The sequence below is a fragment of the Coregonus lavaretus genome (genome assembly GCF_964263955.1).
Source record: "Coregonus lavaretus genome assembly, chromosome: 23".
Taxonomy (NCBI): domain Eukaryota; kingdom Metazoa; phylum Chordata; class Actinopteri; order Salmoniformes; family Salmonidae; genus Coregonus; species Coregonus lavaretus.
Window position 1 is genome coordinate 45,529,652 of NC_140010.1, and position 17,340 is coordinate 45,546,991.

The 17,340-nt window shown below is 41.6% G+C and overlaps 1 protein-coding gene across 2 annotated transcripts in view; it reads left to right on the forward strand.

The window, feature by feature from the left end:
• The first annotated feature begins 515 nt into the window (after window positions 1-515).
• Window positions 516-17,340, forward strand: part of efr3a (EFR3 homolog A) — a 289,375-nt gene continuing 272,550 nt past the window's right edge. For both annotated transcript variants that reach the window (XM_084139708.1, XM_084139709.1), the window contains exons 1-2: window positions 516-596; window positions 863-1,021. In XM_084139708.1, the coding sequence (XP_083995834.1) occupies window positions 1,012-1,021 (10 nt within the window). In that variant the 5' untranslated portion in view covers window positions 516-596; window positions 863-1,011. The remainder of the gene's footprint in view (window positions 597-862; window positions 1,022-17,340) is intronic.

Genomic DNA, 17,340 nt, shown 5'->3' on the forward strand with positions numbered 1-17,340 from the left:
AAATCCCAGGAGAGTTATTTTCGTCACTAATGTGCATTTGTCCAATACCTTAAATGGCATCATGAGTCAGTGCAAATTATTCTTGTCAATTAGTTATTTGTTTGAACTACTGTATATTTTCGAATCTCTGCCTGTGAAGTATCACGCCTGACACATCCACAAATAACTACTTGGTTGTAAGTTATTGTCACATAGCTGTCTAAAAGTAAAATATACCCTTGTATATCTCCAGAGATCTCCAGTCCTAAAGCCCTCAGTGTGAAGCAATTTATCATGCATGAACATGGATCCTGTATGAAAGTTTTGGCACTAGTGGGAGGGACTAATTTAGGTCACACTTCCTTATTGATTGATGGCAATAAGCAAACGTGACAGTCCCCTTCAAATAATTGTCTGTTAAGAATAACTAACTGGCCATATACCTATATTCCCCTATTAAACAGAGAAATATGTAATAATTTCTATAGTTTAGGAGCGAAGAGGTGACATTTCGCTTCAAGAGCAACTCCTACTTCCGTGTTGTCCCTCAACGTAAAGCAGCCCTATTACAGGAAGCTGTAGCCTAATCGTTAGGGGTTAATCCACGCAGTTTACAGGTATTTAACCATCAAAGCCTTCGACTGTTACATTGTATGGTTGAACAACATACGTTAGAATCTATATAAATGTTCGTGACATTCGAATCCACCGAGGATTATTTATTTATTTTTTTCCCCCATAGGTGAATGTAGGTTACGTTATATTCTATCATAGTGCCATGTATGTAGGTGATGTTAAGACGTAGACTCTTTCGAATAAACATTGAATTTAGCCTACCCAACACATTTACGACTGAACTCATGTTCATGATTTAATGTTACAGTGTGCCCTTGGTCGACCCTCTTTCAATGTAATTTGATGAAGTGACGGAGCAGCGATTTCGGAGAATACGGACGATACAAGCTACATGTAGCAAAACTAAAAAATCAATCGCTGCCCACGTCAGAGGAACTGCGGTACCTTAGCAGAAGAATGCCAGCGGGTAAGCAATGTGATTGTTTTTGAATAATGTTTTGAATTGAAAGGTTTTGGTACTTTTTGTCAACAGCGGTAAATTGACGAAGGGGCTCGCATGGTCAACCCATAGCGTATTTCACAATCAGTCATTAGCCCATCAAAAGGTGTTCAAAGCATGATTTTGAGGGAATTATCAGGGCCATCAATATGTTTCAAATCGTGCAGACATTTCTTAGGTTCACAAGGAAATCGCTCTGTTGCGTCGTTCGTGTGTCGCAACATTGTGTGTTCACTCAACTGAAATATGACAGATTCTATAGGCATTGGTGGAATTAGCCCTGTATAAATTAAATTGTGGTGTTTGAATTATTTGTCAGTATCCTGACTTGAAGACTGCGTTTAGGACTGTGGGCAATATGACACATTCTTTTTTTTATATTTTTTAAGGTAAACGCTAGGCGCAAAATTAGGCCAGGTTTCTGATTGACAGTGGCAGTGTTTGCACGTTCTTGGGTCTAGGTCAAAGATTAAGGGCTGGATTCAATCGGTATCCCTGAAGGGAAACGCTCTTCACGCCATTTCGATACCAAAGTGACTTTTTCGTAGCAGGTTAGGATAATTAATGTAGCAGGTTAGGAGACTGCGGTTAGGGTTAAAGAAAATGCTCTCCTAAACTGCTACGAAAATCACTTTGTATCGATGTGGCGTGAAAAGAGTGTGGCCCTATAGCTGAAATATGTTCAAATTTGAAGGTAATTTCCGCAACAGCGGGAACATTGCCTTTAATTGTCAATTGCTCTATAAAGCGGATCTTCAGTGCTACGTATTGAATAGAGCCCTAACTTGTCAGTAAACCACTCTTTAAGTTAGCTTCATCATGAGCCATGTGAGGAGATCTAAAACACATGCATATATTTTCACGATTTTGAGCCAGGAATGGTTTTTGATTAAGATGCATTATTGACAATAGTCTACAGGTGATGGTATTCAATCAATCAAATTACATAATTAAAGAATGTATTACTGTAGCCTGATTTCATTTTGATTTGGCACATTTATGATATTTGTGAAGCTTTATTATGCTGTCCCTAGCACTTGTTTGTGTAGCCTACATTATTTCACACTGGGCAGCACCTTATATTATGGACCAGTACAGGCATTCCAAGTATGTCAGTAAATCTGCCTGTAACTGGTAATGAACTATTGAAACATTCTTGTTTGCCACCAAAGGCAGTTCTTGTCCACAGAGACCCAATTTACCATTGCCTGTTATATAATTATCCTATGGTAAATCTGATGTCATTAGCAGCTGGGCATTTCCATCTAAAAGGACCCATGAGCACCAACGTGAAGTTCATAGGAGCATGTCAAATGAAAGCTACGAGTCTATATATCTTTTTTGAAATTAAGGCATATATAAATGTTTCCATTTGTAAAATTAAGAATAAGCAAAGGCTTTGATTTTTGGTCAAACAGATGGAAAAGGGGTATTAGACAACATCTACCAGAAAAAGTCTTAAAGGGTATTAGAAATACATCAAAACACAATAATATTGAAGTAAATACCCCTGCCAACTAATATCAACACTTATATTTCGTTTTAGGGAAATTATTTGCCTCAAGAAACATTGCCTGGTGAAATGTAATTCCGTTACCAAAAACCCACATTTTTAAGATTTCTTTTTTTTTAATGTCTCTCATCATGAGGGAGGATAATGAAAGTTCACATAAGTAACAAGTAAAGGTAGACCTACCAATTTGTTAGTGTTTTTACTGATATCAAAGTTGTTTATGAATTATTAAGTGATTACAACTCATAATAAGTCAATGGATAATCATAGTAGTCACAAACCACAGTTGGGTTACCTGTTACTGCCCTCCCTTCTACTGGCATAATATTATGTTCAGCTCATAACTGTTTTCTTTCTCTCTCTGTCGACTGGTGGTCAAAGGAAGACTGTGGAAATAGCCTGGACAACCCCTTTCTCTCTCTCGCTCTGCCGATCTCGCTTTCTCTTCCCGCTCTCCAGTTAACGTCACCTCTCTTACTGAGACCAGCCACCTACCCTATTTCCATTTATTGAAACAAGCATGCTCACCGACCAACACTGGACATCCATGGACGTTAAAAAGTAGTTGAAATTTGGTCAGTTAGCCCTGGCCAGACCAAATCTGAACCAATCATAGCGACTATGTTTCACAAGTTTGGACAGTACAGTAGAGTAAAGAAAGGTACAGCACACTAGAGTACAGTATAATATACCGTACTGAACATGTCTACTTTACTGTGATGTCCCAACTTGTGAAACATAGACATCTATGATTGGTTCAGATTTGGTCTGAACCAACCAAATGTGGTCTTGTTTGGGGGCGGAGCTTATTAGAATAGTAGCCAGTGTGTACAATATTACCCTAATATGCAAAATAAGGATATTGCCTATTTCTACCTTTTGTGTACCTATTCAGGATACATCACCATGAAGACCATGATATTCATATCCATAATTATGCATTTCTGTATACTACAGATCAGGGACCCATGATGTAATTCCGTTACCGGATGTAAATCCACCAAAATAAAATAAAAATCAAACTCAAGGTGTCATGTCATAGCTGACACCCTATTCCTTCTGCAGACGACTTTGAATCTTAATTTGGAGCTGATATTTAAGAGTTTTTGGAAAATGTGGTCGCATAAACTATCTGCACAGTTCTTCCAGTAAATGTGTTTTTTTGACATTACATTTACATTTTAGTCATTTAGCAGATGCTCTTATCCAGAGTGACTTACAGTTAGTGAGTGCATACATTATTTTATTTTTCATACTGCCCCCCTGTGAGAATTGAACCCACAACCCTGGCGTTGCAAACGCCATGCTCTACCAACTGAGCTACATCCCTGCTTGCCATTCCCTCCCCTACCCTCAGATTTTACATTTACATCATTTAGCAGACGCTCTTATCCAGAGCGACTTACAAATTGGATCCTCAAAAGGTTCTACAGCTGCACCATCTAGAGCATCCTGACTGGTTGCATCACCGCCTGGTATGGCAACTGCTCAGCCTCTGACCGCAAGGCACTACAGAGGGTAGTGCGTACGTCCCAGTACATCACTGGGGCCAAGCTTCCTGCCATCCAGGACCTCTATACCAGGCGGTGTCAGAGGAAGGCCCTAAAAATTGTCAAAGACTCCAGCCACCCTAGTCATAGACTGTCCTCTCTACTACCGCATGGCAAGCGGTACCGGAGCGCCAAGTCTAGGTCCAAAAGGCTTCATAACAGCTTCTACCCCAAAGCCATAAGACTCCTGAACAGCTAATCATGGCTACCCGGACTATTTGCATTGCCCCCCCACCCCCACTTTTACGTTGCTGCTACTCTGTTTATATTCTATGCATAGTCACTTTAACTCTACCCACATGTACATATTACCTCAATTACCTTGACTAACCGGTGCCCCCGCACATTGACTCTGTACCGGTACCCCCTGTATATAGCCTCCCTACTGTTATTTTATTTTACTGCTGCTCTTTAACGATTAGCTTTATTTTATTTTTTTACTTTAGTTTTTCTTAACTGCATTGTTGGTTAAGGGCTTGTAAGTTGGTTAAGGTCTACACCTGTTGTAGTCGGAGCATGTGGCAAATAACATTTTGATTTGAATAATTTATTTGGGCTGCAATCTGAGGTGCAGTTAACTTTAATGAACTTATCCTCTGCAGCAGAGGTAACGCTGGGTCTTCCTTTCCTGTGGCGTTCCTCATGAGGGCCAGTTTCATCAGCGCTTAATGTTTTTTGTGACTGCAGGTCTTAAAGTAATGGTGGACTGTCATTTCTCTTTGGTTATTTGAGCTGTTCTTGCCATAATATGGACATGGTCTTTTACCAAATAGGGCTATCTTCTGTATACAACCCCTACCTTGTCACAACAACTGATTGGCTCAAACGCATTAAGAAGGAAATACATTCCACAAATGAACTTTTAACAAGGCACACCTGTTAATTGAAATACATTCCACGTGACTACCTCATGATGCTGGTTGAGAGAATGCCAAGAGTGTGCAAAGCTGTCATCAAGGCAAAGGGTGGCTACTTTGAAGAATCTCAAATTTAAAATCTATTTTGATTTAACACTTTTTTTGGGGGGGGGGTGGGGGTGGTTACTATATGATTCCATATGTGTTATTTTATAGTTTTGATGTCTTCACTATTATTCTACAATGTAGAAAATAGTCAAAATAAAGAAAAACCCTGTAATGAGTAGGAGTGTCCAAACTTTTGACTGGGACTGTTTGTGTGTGTTCAATATCTCTTCTGATTGCGTTCTATCTGGTTTGGGTCATTTAAGTTGACACTGAAACTGAAAATTACCACTTAGACGCCCCGCCTAAGAATTCTCTACACAGAAAAAACCCTGTAATTACCGCCAATGGCTGTAATTTCCTCCATATTAAAGGGATATTTTGAGATTGTGTCAATGAAGCCATTTATCTACTCATTAACACCTAAAGTGTTAACCACCTAAATTAAGTAATTATCTAGGACAAAACCGTTGCCATTATGTCCGCCAAGGCTTGACTGGAGCTGGGGGAGTTATAAAAATTTAAAAAAGGCTCAGCAGCACTGCATCCTCCGCTGATTTGTGCAGTGCTGTACTTTTTTTGTGTGTCTTCCCATTTTTTTCCCTGCACACTATTGTTCAGCTGAGAGCTCCACATGTTCCCTGTTTCGAAGTGTAGGCCTAATTGGTTTCCACAGACGAGGGCCTTGTTTACACTGAAGACTGATAGAGATGACAATTTGGATTGTTTTCTAACATTCCCTTTTTATCTGTAACTCTTATCTCACTCATTTCCAAATGTGATGTGTGTCCGAATCGGGTATACAGACTGGATTCTTCAACCGGTGTGAATGCACAACCTTGAAGGCTCGTGTTCCAATGTGGCATTGTCATTGAGATAGACATCCATTTAGTGGAGTATTTAAGGCAGTGCAAACAACCCGTATACATGTTGGGAGGCAAGCCAGGTCCACTTTCAGTATGCAAATGGTGTGGAGCTTTGCAAATAGACATGTCACAAATGGAACTACATGTCAGAGAGGCAACTTTGTTCCACATAAGATTTTTCCCTGCCATATGTGGTCTAGTTGTTCTTGCTCTCTAATAGGGGCATGTCCATATACTGCACAAATAGAGGGGATAGGGTGAAGTTGGCCTAGACACTGATCTTGGTTCTGTGTAGCATTTTCCCAAATGGTTAAATATGTCCTCCAGTGATTTTTGAACTTTTCCTTTTTTAAAAAGTGATATCCAACGTATAAATACAATAAAGTACACACACAAAAGGATAAAACAAAATAGGTTTTGAGCTTAATAGTGTTTTGACACATCTGCAAACTTCAAGGAGTATGGCATTCAAGGACTTGGTGTAAAGGGGATGTCATTGCATAAATGGAGCAATTGTTCTTGAATGGAAAATGTCTAGGGGCTCATTTATCAATCGGAAACAAGTGTTTCTTATTGAAGCAAACTTAGTACCTCTCAGCTTCACTCAGTTTGAGCCTTTGTGTGCCTACTGAGCAGGACCCAGGTATGTTCATAGAAAATGTAAAAAACTTGTTTTTCTGAGAAGGCTGTATGCAAAACCTGTAAGATTTGTCAAACGTTTGTTTGTAGGGCAGACTATGATCTGTCTACACACTATTAATACTTCAGGTAGTGCAGTGTCTACTGGGTTTCTCCTCTTCCTGGTAGTCAGTGATTCAATTAATTACAGGTCCTTCAATCAATGAATCAAAGGTCCTCCATCAATGTGGTCCTCTGTAGCTCAGCTGGTAGAGCACGGCGCTTGTAACGCCAAGGTAGTGGGTTCGATCCCCGGGACTACCCATACACAAAAAAATGTATGCACGCATGACTGTAAGTCGCTTTGGATAAAAGCGTCTGCTAAATGGCATATTATTATTATTATTATTATCAAGTCCACACACACATCTGGGTTGTGACTAGTAGGTAAGAAATATTTTGAAATGGGGAGGTACTACCTGAACTTGTTAGATAAGACATTTTTTATTTTACGTTACTGCGCCTTACTGAACAGGATCCTGGTTTCCCAAGTGTAGGCCTGAATCAGTTTCAGATTTTTAGGCAAACTACAGACATACGAGTCACCAGACCCGATCACCGGGATGGCTAACTCTGGAAATCCCTTCGGTCGTTTCGGAGTTGGGTAGATCTGCGTTTTTTTGCATCTTACTTGTGGAATGATGTCCAGAACTCTCTAAAGGTGGATGTTTTGGTGCCGCTAGGGCAGTTCAGACGGCTATTTGATTACTTTTCTTAAATTGCTTGTAAATATTGTATGTTTTTATTGCGTTGGAATTGTCATTATTGTGTGTTGGGCTCCCTTGCAAAGGAGGCTTTGGTCTCAATGGGATTTCCCTGTTTGTATAAATAAAAAATGCACTTGGAATTAAACTGAAGCAAACAAGCCTAAACGGGGAGGGACCTACCTGAATTTGTCCATTTAAGAAACTCATTTTTGTTGCAAAATGTTTTTCTACGTTGTGCACTAATGAGTACACCCCAGTAGTGTTGCACACCTGGATGACTGGTCACATTCCGTAACACGAAATGTGAGAGCACCCAAACCTCTCTAAATCAGAACAGTTTCTCCTGTTTGTGCCTGCTGAATGCAACCCTGGTCTCAGGTTTTACAACTATGAAATCAAACAGTTATCCTCAATGTACATCTCTGGAAGAGAAACATCGAAGGGCTCTGGTAAAGGACGGTCTCTAACAATGCCACCTAGGACTCAAATCAGTGTCAGGCTGGGCTATTGTGCTGAGTAGATGGGAATAGAAGTGCATCTACTGCCTTTTAGCCACCTGGGTCTGCTGTTAATTTGACACACACACACACACACCCTGGTCCTCTGTAGCTCAGCTGGTAGAGCACGGCGCTTGTATCGCCAAGGTAGTGGGTTCGATCCCCGGGACCACCCATACACAAAAAAAAAAAAAAATGTATGCACGCATGACTGTAAGTCGCTTTGGATAAAAGCGTCTGCTAAATGGCTTATTATTATTATTATTATTATTATTATTAGAAGCCAAGTTCTCTACTACTTGAAAACCGGACCGGTCCCACGCAACCTGCAGATCACCTAATTCAGCCAAATACCGAGTCCAAAACTAGCCACTGAATATTTTCAGTTCTAAACGCCTGCACAGTAATGAGTCAGCCCTGCATCTTGTGTGTCGTGTTTGTTTGAGCTACTGCACATTTGCAGCTGTCCAATGAGGGCATACAGTAGGGAACTACCACCATAGCCACCCCGGCTAGGCTGCTACTGCAGTGCTGCTACCTGCACCGTTCAGCACTTCTGCTGTTAGCGAGGAGAACCGAAGCACTGCAAGGTCAAAGCTGAGACTCTCACAGGGAGAGAGTGGGGGAAAAATCTGGAGGTGTAGTTACCAGCCAGGCCCTATGCAAACCACTCCCCTCGCTGCAAGTTACTCACTAGTCGACAAGATGGATTCTGAGAACGACTCTGGTAGGGTGACTTAATTTTTTAAAATGTATGACTTGTGAGAGGATGGGGGGGGGGGGTGGGTGTGTATGATTAAGTTGGGAGCAAGAGAGGTGCTCTTGTTTGTTTACTTCTTTTTGAAAGTGAAAATGCGGTAGCTGCAAATGCCCCTATCGATACGCCCGCTTTTGTAGTCTGTTGGTAGTCTACCTCGTCACTGAGTCTCAAATGGCAGCTTATTCCCTATGTAGTGCACTACTTTTAACCAGGGCCTAAGGGATCTCCAACTCTGGTCCTGGGAGAGCTGTACTGGGTCTGTACTGGCTTTGTTCCAGCGTATTACTAAACCACCTGAGGAATCAAGGTCCAAGACATCGATTATTTGAAGTTGGTTATTTAAAGCTGGGGTTTAACAAAAACCTGCACTCCTTGTAGCTCCCCAGGACCACATCCACCACTCCACTGTTCCAGTCTCTCATTGGAACATACCTCTTTCGGTTTTAGTGTTTACGTTTTTTTACATGGTATTTATGTAAGCTTTTTCCATCAGTAAACCACAGATTCTGTCATATCGACTATTTTAGATGATGAATAAGATGTTTGTGACAGCTTTCCAAACCTCTCCCTTTTTCACAATATCCATTCCCCATTCTACCTCCTTCCCTCCCTACTTACCCAGTAAATCCAACTTCTCCTTTCGTCAAGATTTTGTGAATCAGTGAGAGATTTCCTAGTCCCTCTGCAGATACACAGCAGGGACTGTCCCCACTTGTAACCACCTGATGTTTTGAAATAAAATATTTAATGATAATGAACCACCAGGGTTGTGTTTATTAGGGCACACAGATGAACATTTTGAAAATAGAAAATTATTGTTTCTAATTGAACAAATATCATTATAAGTGCCTAGGTAGTCCCTCACTGTTTCTGTCAAATTTCTTCAACCAAGAAAACACCTCTGTTTTTGTTTGACCCCACACTGAATTACCCAGGTATCCCTCTCCCTTGTGACTGGAGACGTGCAATTGTGTGCCGTGCTGCTGCATTAAAACTGCACTAAACCAGGAGGTCATCTGTTGTCTTTCATGCTCAATTGCCCCCTCGACACACGCACCCTCACCAGCCAGACCGCTGCCAGACACAAGCCCAATCCCTCAGTCATCTCGGTGAAGCTTATATTCTCGTTTCCTACCCCCCAAGGCGCTCTCTGTCAACTGAGTGTCCCCAGCCTGAAGCCACAGCTTTTAAACCTGCTGCGATTCTACCAACGTGATATTCAGTGCATTCGGAAAGTATTCAGACCCATTGACCTTTTGCACATTTTGTTACGTTGCAGCCTTTTTCTAAAATGGAATAAATAAATACAAATCTTAATCAATCTACACACAATACCCCATAATGACAAAGTGAAAACAGGATTTTAGAAATGTTTGGAAATTAATAAAAAACGAATACCTTATTTACATAAGTATAGCCTCCCGAGTGGCGCAGTGGTCTAAGGCACTGCATCGCAGTGCTAGCTGTGTCACTAGAGATCCTGGTTCGAATCCAGGCTCTGTCGTAGCCGGCCGCGACCTGGAGACCCATGGGGCGGCACACAATTGGCCTAGCGTTGTCCAGGGTAGGGGAGGGAATGGCTGGCAGGGATGTCGCTCAGTTGGTACAGCATGGCATTTGTAACGCCAGGGTTGTGGGTTCGATTCCCACGGGGGCCAGTATGAAAAAAATAAATAAAAATTATGCACTCACTAACTGTAAGTCGCTCTGGATAAGAGCGTCTGCTAAATGACTTAAATGTAAATGTATTCAGACCCTTTACTATGAGACTCGAAATTGAGCTCAGGTGCATCCTGTTTCCATTGATCATCCTTGAGATGTTGCTACAACTTGATTGGAGTCCACCTGTGGTAAATTCAATTGATTGGACATGATTTGGAAAGGCTCACAGCTTTCTATATAATGTCCCACAGTTGACAGTGCATGTCAGAGCAAAGACCAAGCCATGAGGTCGAAGGAATTGTACGTAGAGCTCAGAGACAGGATTGTGTCGAGGCACAGATCTGGGCCGCCTGGCCAAACTGAGCAGTCGGGGGACAAGGGCCTTGGTCAGGGAGGTGACCAAGAACCCGATGGCCATACTTACAGAGCTCCAGAATTCCTCTGTGGAGATGGGAGAACCTTTCAGAAGGACAACCATCTCTGCAGCACTCCACCAATTAGGCCTTTATGGTAGAGTGGCCAGACGGAAGCCATTCCTCAGTAAAAGGCACATGACAGCCCGCTTGGAGTTTGCCAAAAGGCAACTAAAGGACTCGGACCATGAGAAGCAATATTCTCTGGTATGATGGAACCAAGATTGAACTCTTTGGCCTGAATGCCAAGTGTCACGTCTGGAGGAAACCTGGCACCATCCCTACGGTGAAGCATGGTGGTGGCATCATCATGCTTTGGATATTTTTTTCACCGGCAGGGACTGGGAGATCGAGGACAAGATGAACAGAGCAAAGTACAAAGAGATCCTTGATTAAAAACCTGCTCAGGACGTCAGTCTGGGGTGAAGGTTCACCTTCCAACAGGACAACGACCCTAAGCACACAAACTCCCCAAATATAGGTGTGCCAAGCTTGTAGCGTCATACCCAAGAAGACACGAGGCTGTAATCGCTGCCAAAGATGCTTCAACAAAGTACTGAGTAAAGGGTCTGAATACTTATGGAAATGTAATATTTCTGTTTTTTCAAAATACATTTGTCAATTTCAAAAAACCTGTTTTGCTTTGTCATTATGGGGTATTGTGTGTAGATTGAGAAAAAACAAAACAATTTAATCCATTTTAGAATAAGACTAATGTAAAAAAATTGTGAAAAAGGTCAAGGGGTCTGAATACTTTCTGAATGCACTGTATAACAGTACAACCATGTTTTTCCTTAGGCTTTTAATCTATGCTTTTTAAACACTAGAACCGCTGGGCCTCGATGGACTGCAACATTCTAACAGTGTAATTAATATATTTTATATATGCTATCGCAAAAATAATAATTTGGTTGTGTTTATGAACGTCTTGGGTAACGTTTAGAATACGATTAGTATTTTATTTCAAATAACACAATAGCATTTTAATTAGTTTGTTACTGTAGGCTGAATGTAAACAACAACAAAACAATTTATCACAAAATTCAAGTGTTAAATCAATTTTATTGGTGGAGTGCCTTTGTTACAAGTAAGAAACAATGCGTTGGAACAATTTTTATAACGATAAAATAAAATACCCCAACCACCAAGACACACGGTCAAATTGAGCGTGATCAAATGATAATATCAGTAGCCTAAACATCATTAGTGTGGCCTTGATAAATAGTGAAACTCGGCACAAAAGTAATAAAGGCATTATAATTAATATAAGTGTAGATATGACAGCAGTCAATTATTGTCAGCTTGTGTGCATCTTCACGCAATTGCATCAGTTGGATTTCATTGAGCTGTTATCCCTTGTCCTAACAGTTTACCGTTTTTGTGACTTTCCCTTGCTTGACAGACTTTCACATACCTTTGTTTGGTTGTAGTGCATAATAGTCTCCGGTTTTCTCCTTATTGTGTCACGTTGTCTTGTCGTTCTTCAGCACCTTTCTACCACAATGGCTGTGCAGGTGCCTTATTTAGGGGGATAGAGCTCCCGTCTCACTTTGTTCATGGTGCCTGCCAGACTTGTTTTCTTTGCAAGCAACTTGCCAATGACCATGAAATGAAGAAATTGTCCATTTCTCCCCTTCCCAACGTAAGGTTCCACAAGCCTCATCACCACACTCTCTGACACTTGCTCACCAGCTGCCCGATGGGGATATTTTCCCAGAGATTGAAAGCAGTTCAGCATGTACAATTACGCACACTCTCACTGTTTAGCCTACTCCAAGTAGGCCAGAGTAGACTGATAAGACTGCTGTGATTTGGTGAACTGATATAGGTAACATACCATTTTAAGATTAGGCCTATAATTAGAATGGATACAATACAATGGGCCACCCTGCCCTTCATTCACAATTGGTGATTACATAATTATGCATCGTTCGCTTCCCCTTGCTCATCAACTCAACCATACTCCCCATCATACTGTACTTTAATTTATTTCATCTGTTATTTTTGTATAGTTTAGGTTCAGTTTCGTGGCATATGTCGGGGTGGTTATCAGCTGGGCATTGCACTTTCAACTGTCTGAAGAAGGAGCAGAGCAGGCCCTACTATTGGGAAGTGGGGCAACGGGGAAAAACCACAAAATGACATGCCTTCCTAAAACTCCAGTTCTGTTTGATATTAAGATTCTGAATATGGCTGTGTTTACAGTGAGGGGGAAAAAAGTAGTTGATCCCCTGCTGATTTTGTATGTTTGTCCACTGACAAAGACATGATCAGTCTATAATTTTAATGGTAGGTTTATTTGAACAGTGAGAGACAGAATAACAACAACAAAAAATCCAGAAAAACGCATGTCAAAAATGTTATAAATCGATTTGCATTTTAATGAGGGAAATAAGTATTTGACCCCTCTGCAAAACATGACTTAGTACTTGGTGGCAATCACAGAAGTCAGACGTTTCTTGTAGTTGGCCACCAGGTTTGCACACATCTCAGGAGGGATTTTGTCCCACTCCTCTTTGCAGATCTTCTCCAAGTCATTAAGGTTTCGAGCCTGATGTTTGGCAACTCGAACCTTCAGCTCCCTCCACAGATTTTCTATGGGATTAAGGTCTGGAGACTGGCTAGGCCACTCCAGGACCTTAATGTGCTTCTTCTTGAACCACTCCTTTGTTGACTTGGCCGTGTGTTTTGGGTCATTGTCATGCTGGAATACCCATCCACAACCCATTTTCAATGCCCTGGCTGAGGGAAGGAGGTTCTCACCCAAGATTTGACAGTACATGGCCCCGTCCATCGTTTCTTTGATGCGGTGAAGTTGTCCTGTCCCCTTAGCAGAAAAACACCCCCAAAGCATAATGTTTCCACCTCCATGTTTGAAGGTGGGGATGGTGTTCTTTGGGTCATAGGCAGCATTCCTCCTCCTCCAAACACGGCGAGTTGAGTTGATGCCAAAGAGCTCGATTTTGGTCTCATCTGACCACAACACTTTCACCCAGTTCTCCTCTGAATCATTCAGATGTTCATTGGGAAACTTCAGACGGGCCTGTATATGTGCTTTCTTGAGCAGGGGGACCTTGCGTGCGCTGCAGGATTTCAGTCCTTCACGGCGTACTGTGTTACCAATTGTTTTCTTGGTGACTATGGTCCCAGCTGCCTTGATCATTGACAAGATCCTCCTGTGTAGTTCTGGGCTGATTCCTCACCGTTCTCATGATCATTGCAACTCCACGAGGTGAGATCTTGCATGGAGCCCCAGGCCGAGGGAGATTGACAGTTCTTTTGTGTTTCTTCCATTTGCGAATAATCACACCAACTGTTGTCACCTTCTCACCAAGCTGCTTGGCGATGGTCTTGTAGCCCATTCCAGCCTTGTGTAGGTCTACAATCTTGTCCCTGACATCCTTGGAGAGCTATTTGGTCTTGGCCATGGTGGAGAGTTTGGAATCTGATTGATTGATTGCTTCTGTGGACAGGTGTCTTTTATACAGGTAACAAACTGAGATTAGGAGCACTCCCTTTAAGAGGGTCAAATACTTATTTCCCTCATTAAAATGCAAATCAATTTATAACATTTTTGACATGTGTTTTTCTGGATTTTTTTGTTGTTATTCTGTCTCTCACTGTTCAACTAAACTTACCATTTAAATTATAGACTGATCATTTCTTTGTCAGTGGGCAAACGTACAAAATCAGCAGGGGATCAAACACTTTTTTTCCCTCACTGTATATAGACTTATTTAGGAAAATTCAAGGACTGACTTCAAAAAATGGCAGATAAAAAAAATTAATTAAATACTGCATTAGCGGTTCTAGTATTAATTATGGAAATGTTGAAATTGTAGTTTGGGGGGTAGATGGCCGCCAGTAGTCTGAAAAATGTCACCCTATTCCCTACATAGTGCACTACTTTTGACCAGAGCCCTAGGCCCTCTGCGGTTGTAAGGCCGGTTGGACTTACAGCCAAATTCTCTACAATGACGTTGGAGGCGGCTTATGGTAGAGTAATGAACATTAAATTATCTGGCAACAGCTCTGGTGGACATTCCTGCAGTCAGCATGCCAATTGTATCCTCCCTCAAAACTTGAGACATCTGTGGCATTGTATTGTGACAAAACATTTTTGAGTGGCCTTTTATTGTCCCCAGCACGAGGTGCACCTGTGTAATGATCATGCTGTTTACTCAGCTTCTTGATATGCCACACCTGTCAGGTGGATGTATTATCTTGGCAAAGTAGAAATGCTCACTAACAGGAATGTGAACAAATTTGTGCACAATTTGAGATAAATCAGCTTTTTGTGCGTATGGAAAATTTCTGGGATCTTTTATTTAAACTCATGAAACATGGGACTAACACTTTACATGTTGTGTTTTAATATTTTTGTTCACTATAGGTTCAGGACTTCCCTCCAACCCCCTCCTGAAACACTTACATTTTATCACACCTCTAGGACAAGAGGCCTAACCATTCAAATAAGTCAGCCAAGCTAACTGACTTTGATTTTGGAAGTCATGTAGCATTGGTTTCCTGGTTGAATCTGGTGTTTTATTGCTGGGCACAACCTATGGCTCTCCATGACCTAGGGTTTCTTAACCCCAACAGCTGTGAACCAGTTGACAGACAGCCTGAGGACAGCACCACATTACATGTTACCTATTCACAGGATAGCTTTAAAACCATAAAGCCCATTCATTATCCTCTATATAGGGTTTACATAGCAGGAGGTTCTGTTTCCCCCCCGGTTGCTCTAGTTCAACACGTTGTGGCCTATTCCCAGAGAGAATCTCTGTAATCTGCCTGATCTCACCAATTGCTATTTCCATGCTGATCCATCAAGAAAATTCTCAATCGTAATCTTTAAATTGCGGTCGGACTTAGTGGAGAACATTAGATGGGGGTGGTTAACTGAAGAGGTTGAAGTCCATGGCACATTCAGTGATTTAACCACCTGGGGTGTTGGGGTAATGGGACTTTATGGCCTTTGCAACTGGTTGAGGGTTGATTTTGTTTTGTCCTGTAACCAGGCAGATTTGGACAGGGGAGAGGTGAGCTGAAATTGCCTGAATTTGAAGGGCATCATGATGAGCTTCTCCCTCGGTGGTTGGAACAGATTGTTATTCAGCACAACACGTTTCATAAAGTAAACGTCTGCCCGAATACCATGTCTGGTAGTGCTATAGGATGATATAGGGCAGTGTTCATTAGGGCAAGCAACGGAGAATGAAAAATAAGTGTTTATTGCTATTACCTTCCTGTTTGTCAGTTTTTCTTCTGTTTTGTTGTGTAAGGAACACAACCCAGAAGCAACTGCCAAATAATTAGACTGCACCCAATGTTACTAATGATGATTTTCTTGCTGTCGTTTCATTTTTAGACTGGCTGGCTGAGAAAAGGGAAACAGGTTTTTGATGCTCTCAGGGCGTTTGATGCTCACAGTATGGTGCCAAACCCTCATCTTATTTCTGTATCATCACCACTCCCCCCCCCCCCCCCCCCCCCCCCCCTTCATGATCTGACAAGAAATTGAAGGGCTGTGTGTGACACAAAATGGAGGCCATCATTGCCGTTGTATTGGTCTCATAAATGGAGTGATGATGTTGAAAGAGGTCACTGCTAGATCACCGGGCTTTGACATAAATGCTTAAGAGTACGTCTAGCTCTTACACTCTCTAAAAAATGCTGGGTTTAAAAACAAAACAAATTTGGGAAAAATATTGGACTGAACTCACGTTGATTATTTTCACCCAGCCAGTTGGGTCACAAACAACATATTTTTATCTTTAAATTGGTTTGTTGATGCTGGGTTATTGAGCTATGATCCACCGGGTCAGATCAGAAGACTGGAGGTGTGGCTTAGTAGGGGCGTGGCTTTCAGATTGTTATTTTTGGCGAACCGTGAGTGTTAATCTCATTCCGGTTAATCTGTTGTGTTGTATTGTCAACACATGCTAAGGTTGAACACTGACACTTTTTGTAGCTTTTAATAAGGCTTACACACGATAATGAGTTCCTTAACTGCTTATGCATATCCCAAATTGGATGTAGTCTATCACAGTGCCATCCGTTTTGTCACCAAATCCCCATATACTACCCACCACTGTGACCTGTACGCTCTTGTTGGCTGGTCCTCACTACATATTCGTCGCCAAACCCACTGGCTCCAGGCATTTATAAATCACTGCTAGGCAAATCCCTGCTTTATCTTAGCTCATTGGTCACCATAGCAACACCCACCCGTAGTATGCGCTCCAGCAGGTATATCTCACTGGTCATCCCCAAAGCCAACACCTCCTTTGGCCGCCATTCCTTCCAGTTCTCTGCTGCCATTGACTGGAACGAACTGCAAAAATCTCTGAAGCTGGAGACTCTTATCTCCCTCACTAACTTTAAGCATCAGTTGTCAGCGGTTTACCGATCACTGCACCTGTACACAGCCCATCTGAAATTAGCCCACCCAACTACCTCATCCCCATATTGTTGTTTATTTTGCTCATTTGCACCCCAGAATCTCTATTTGCACATCATCTCTTGCACATCTATCATTCCAGTGTTAACACTAATTGTAATTATTTTGCACTATGGCCTATTTATTGCCTTACCTCCATAACTTGCTACATTTGCACACACTGTATATATATTTTCTGTTGTATTTTTGACTATGTTTTGTTTTACCCCATA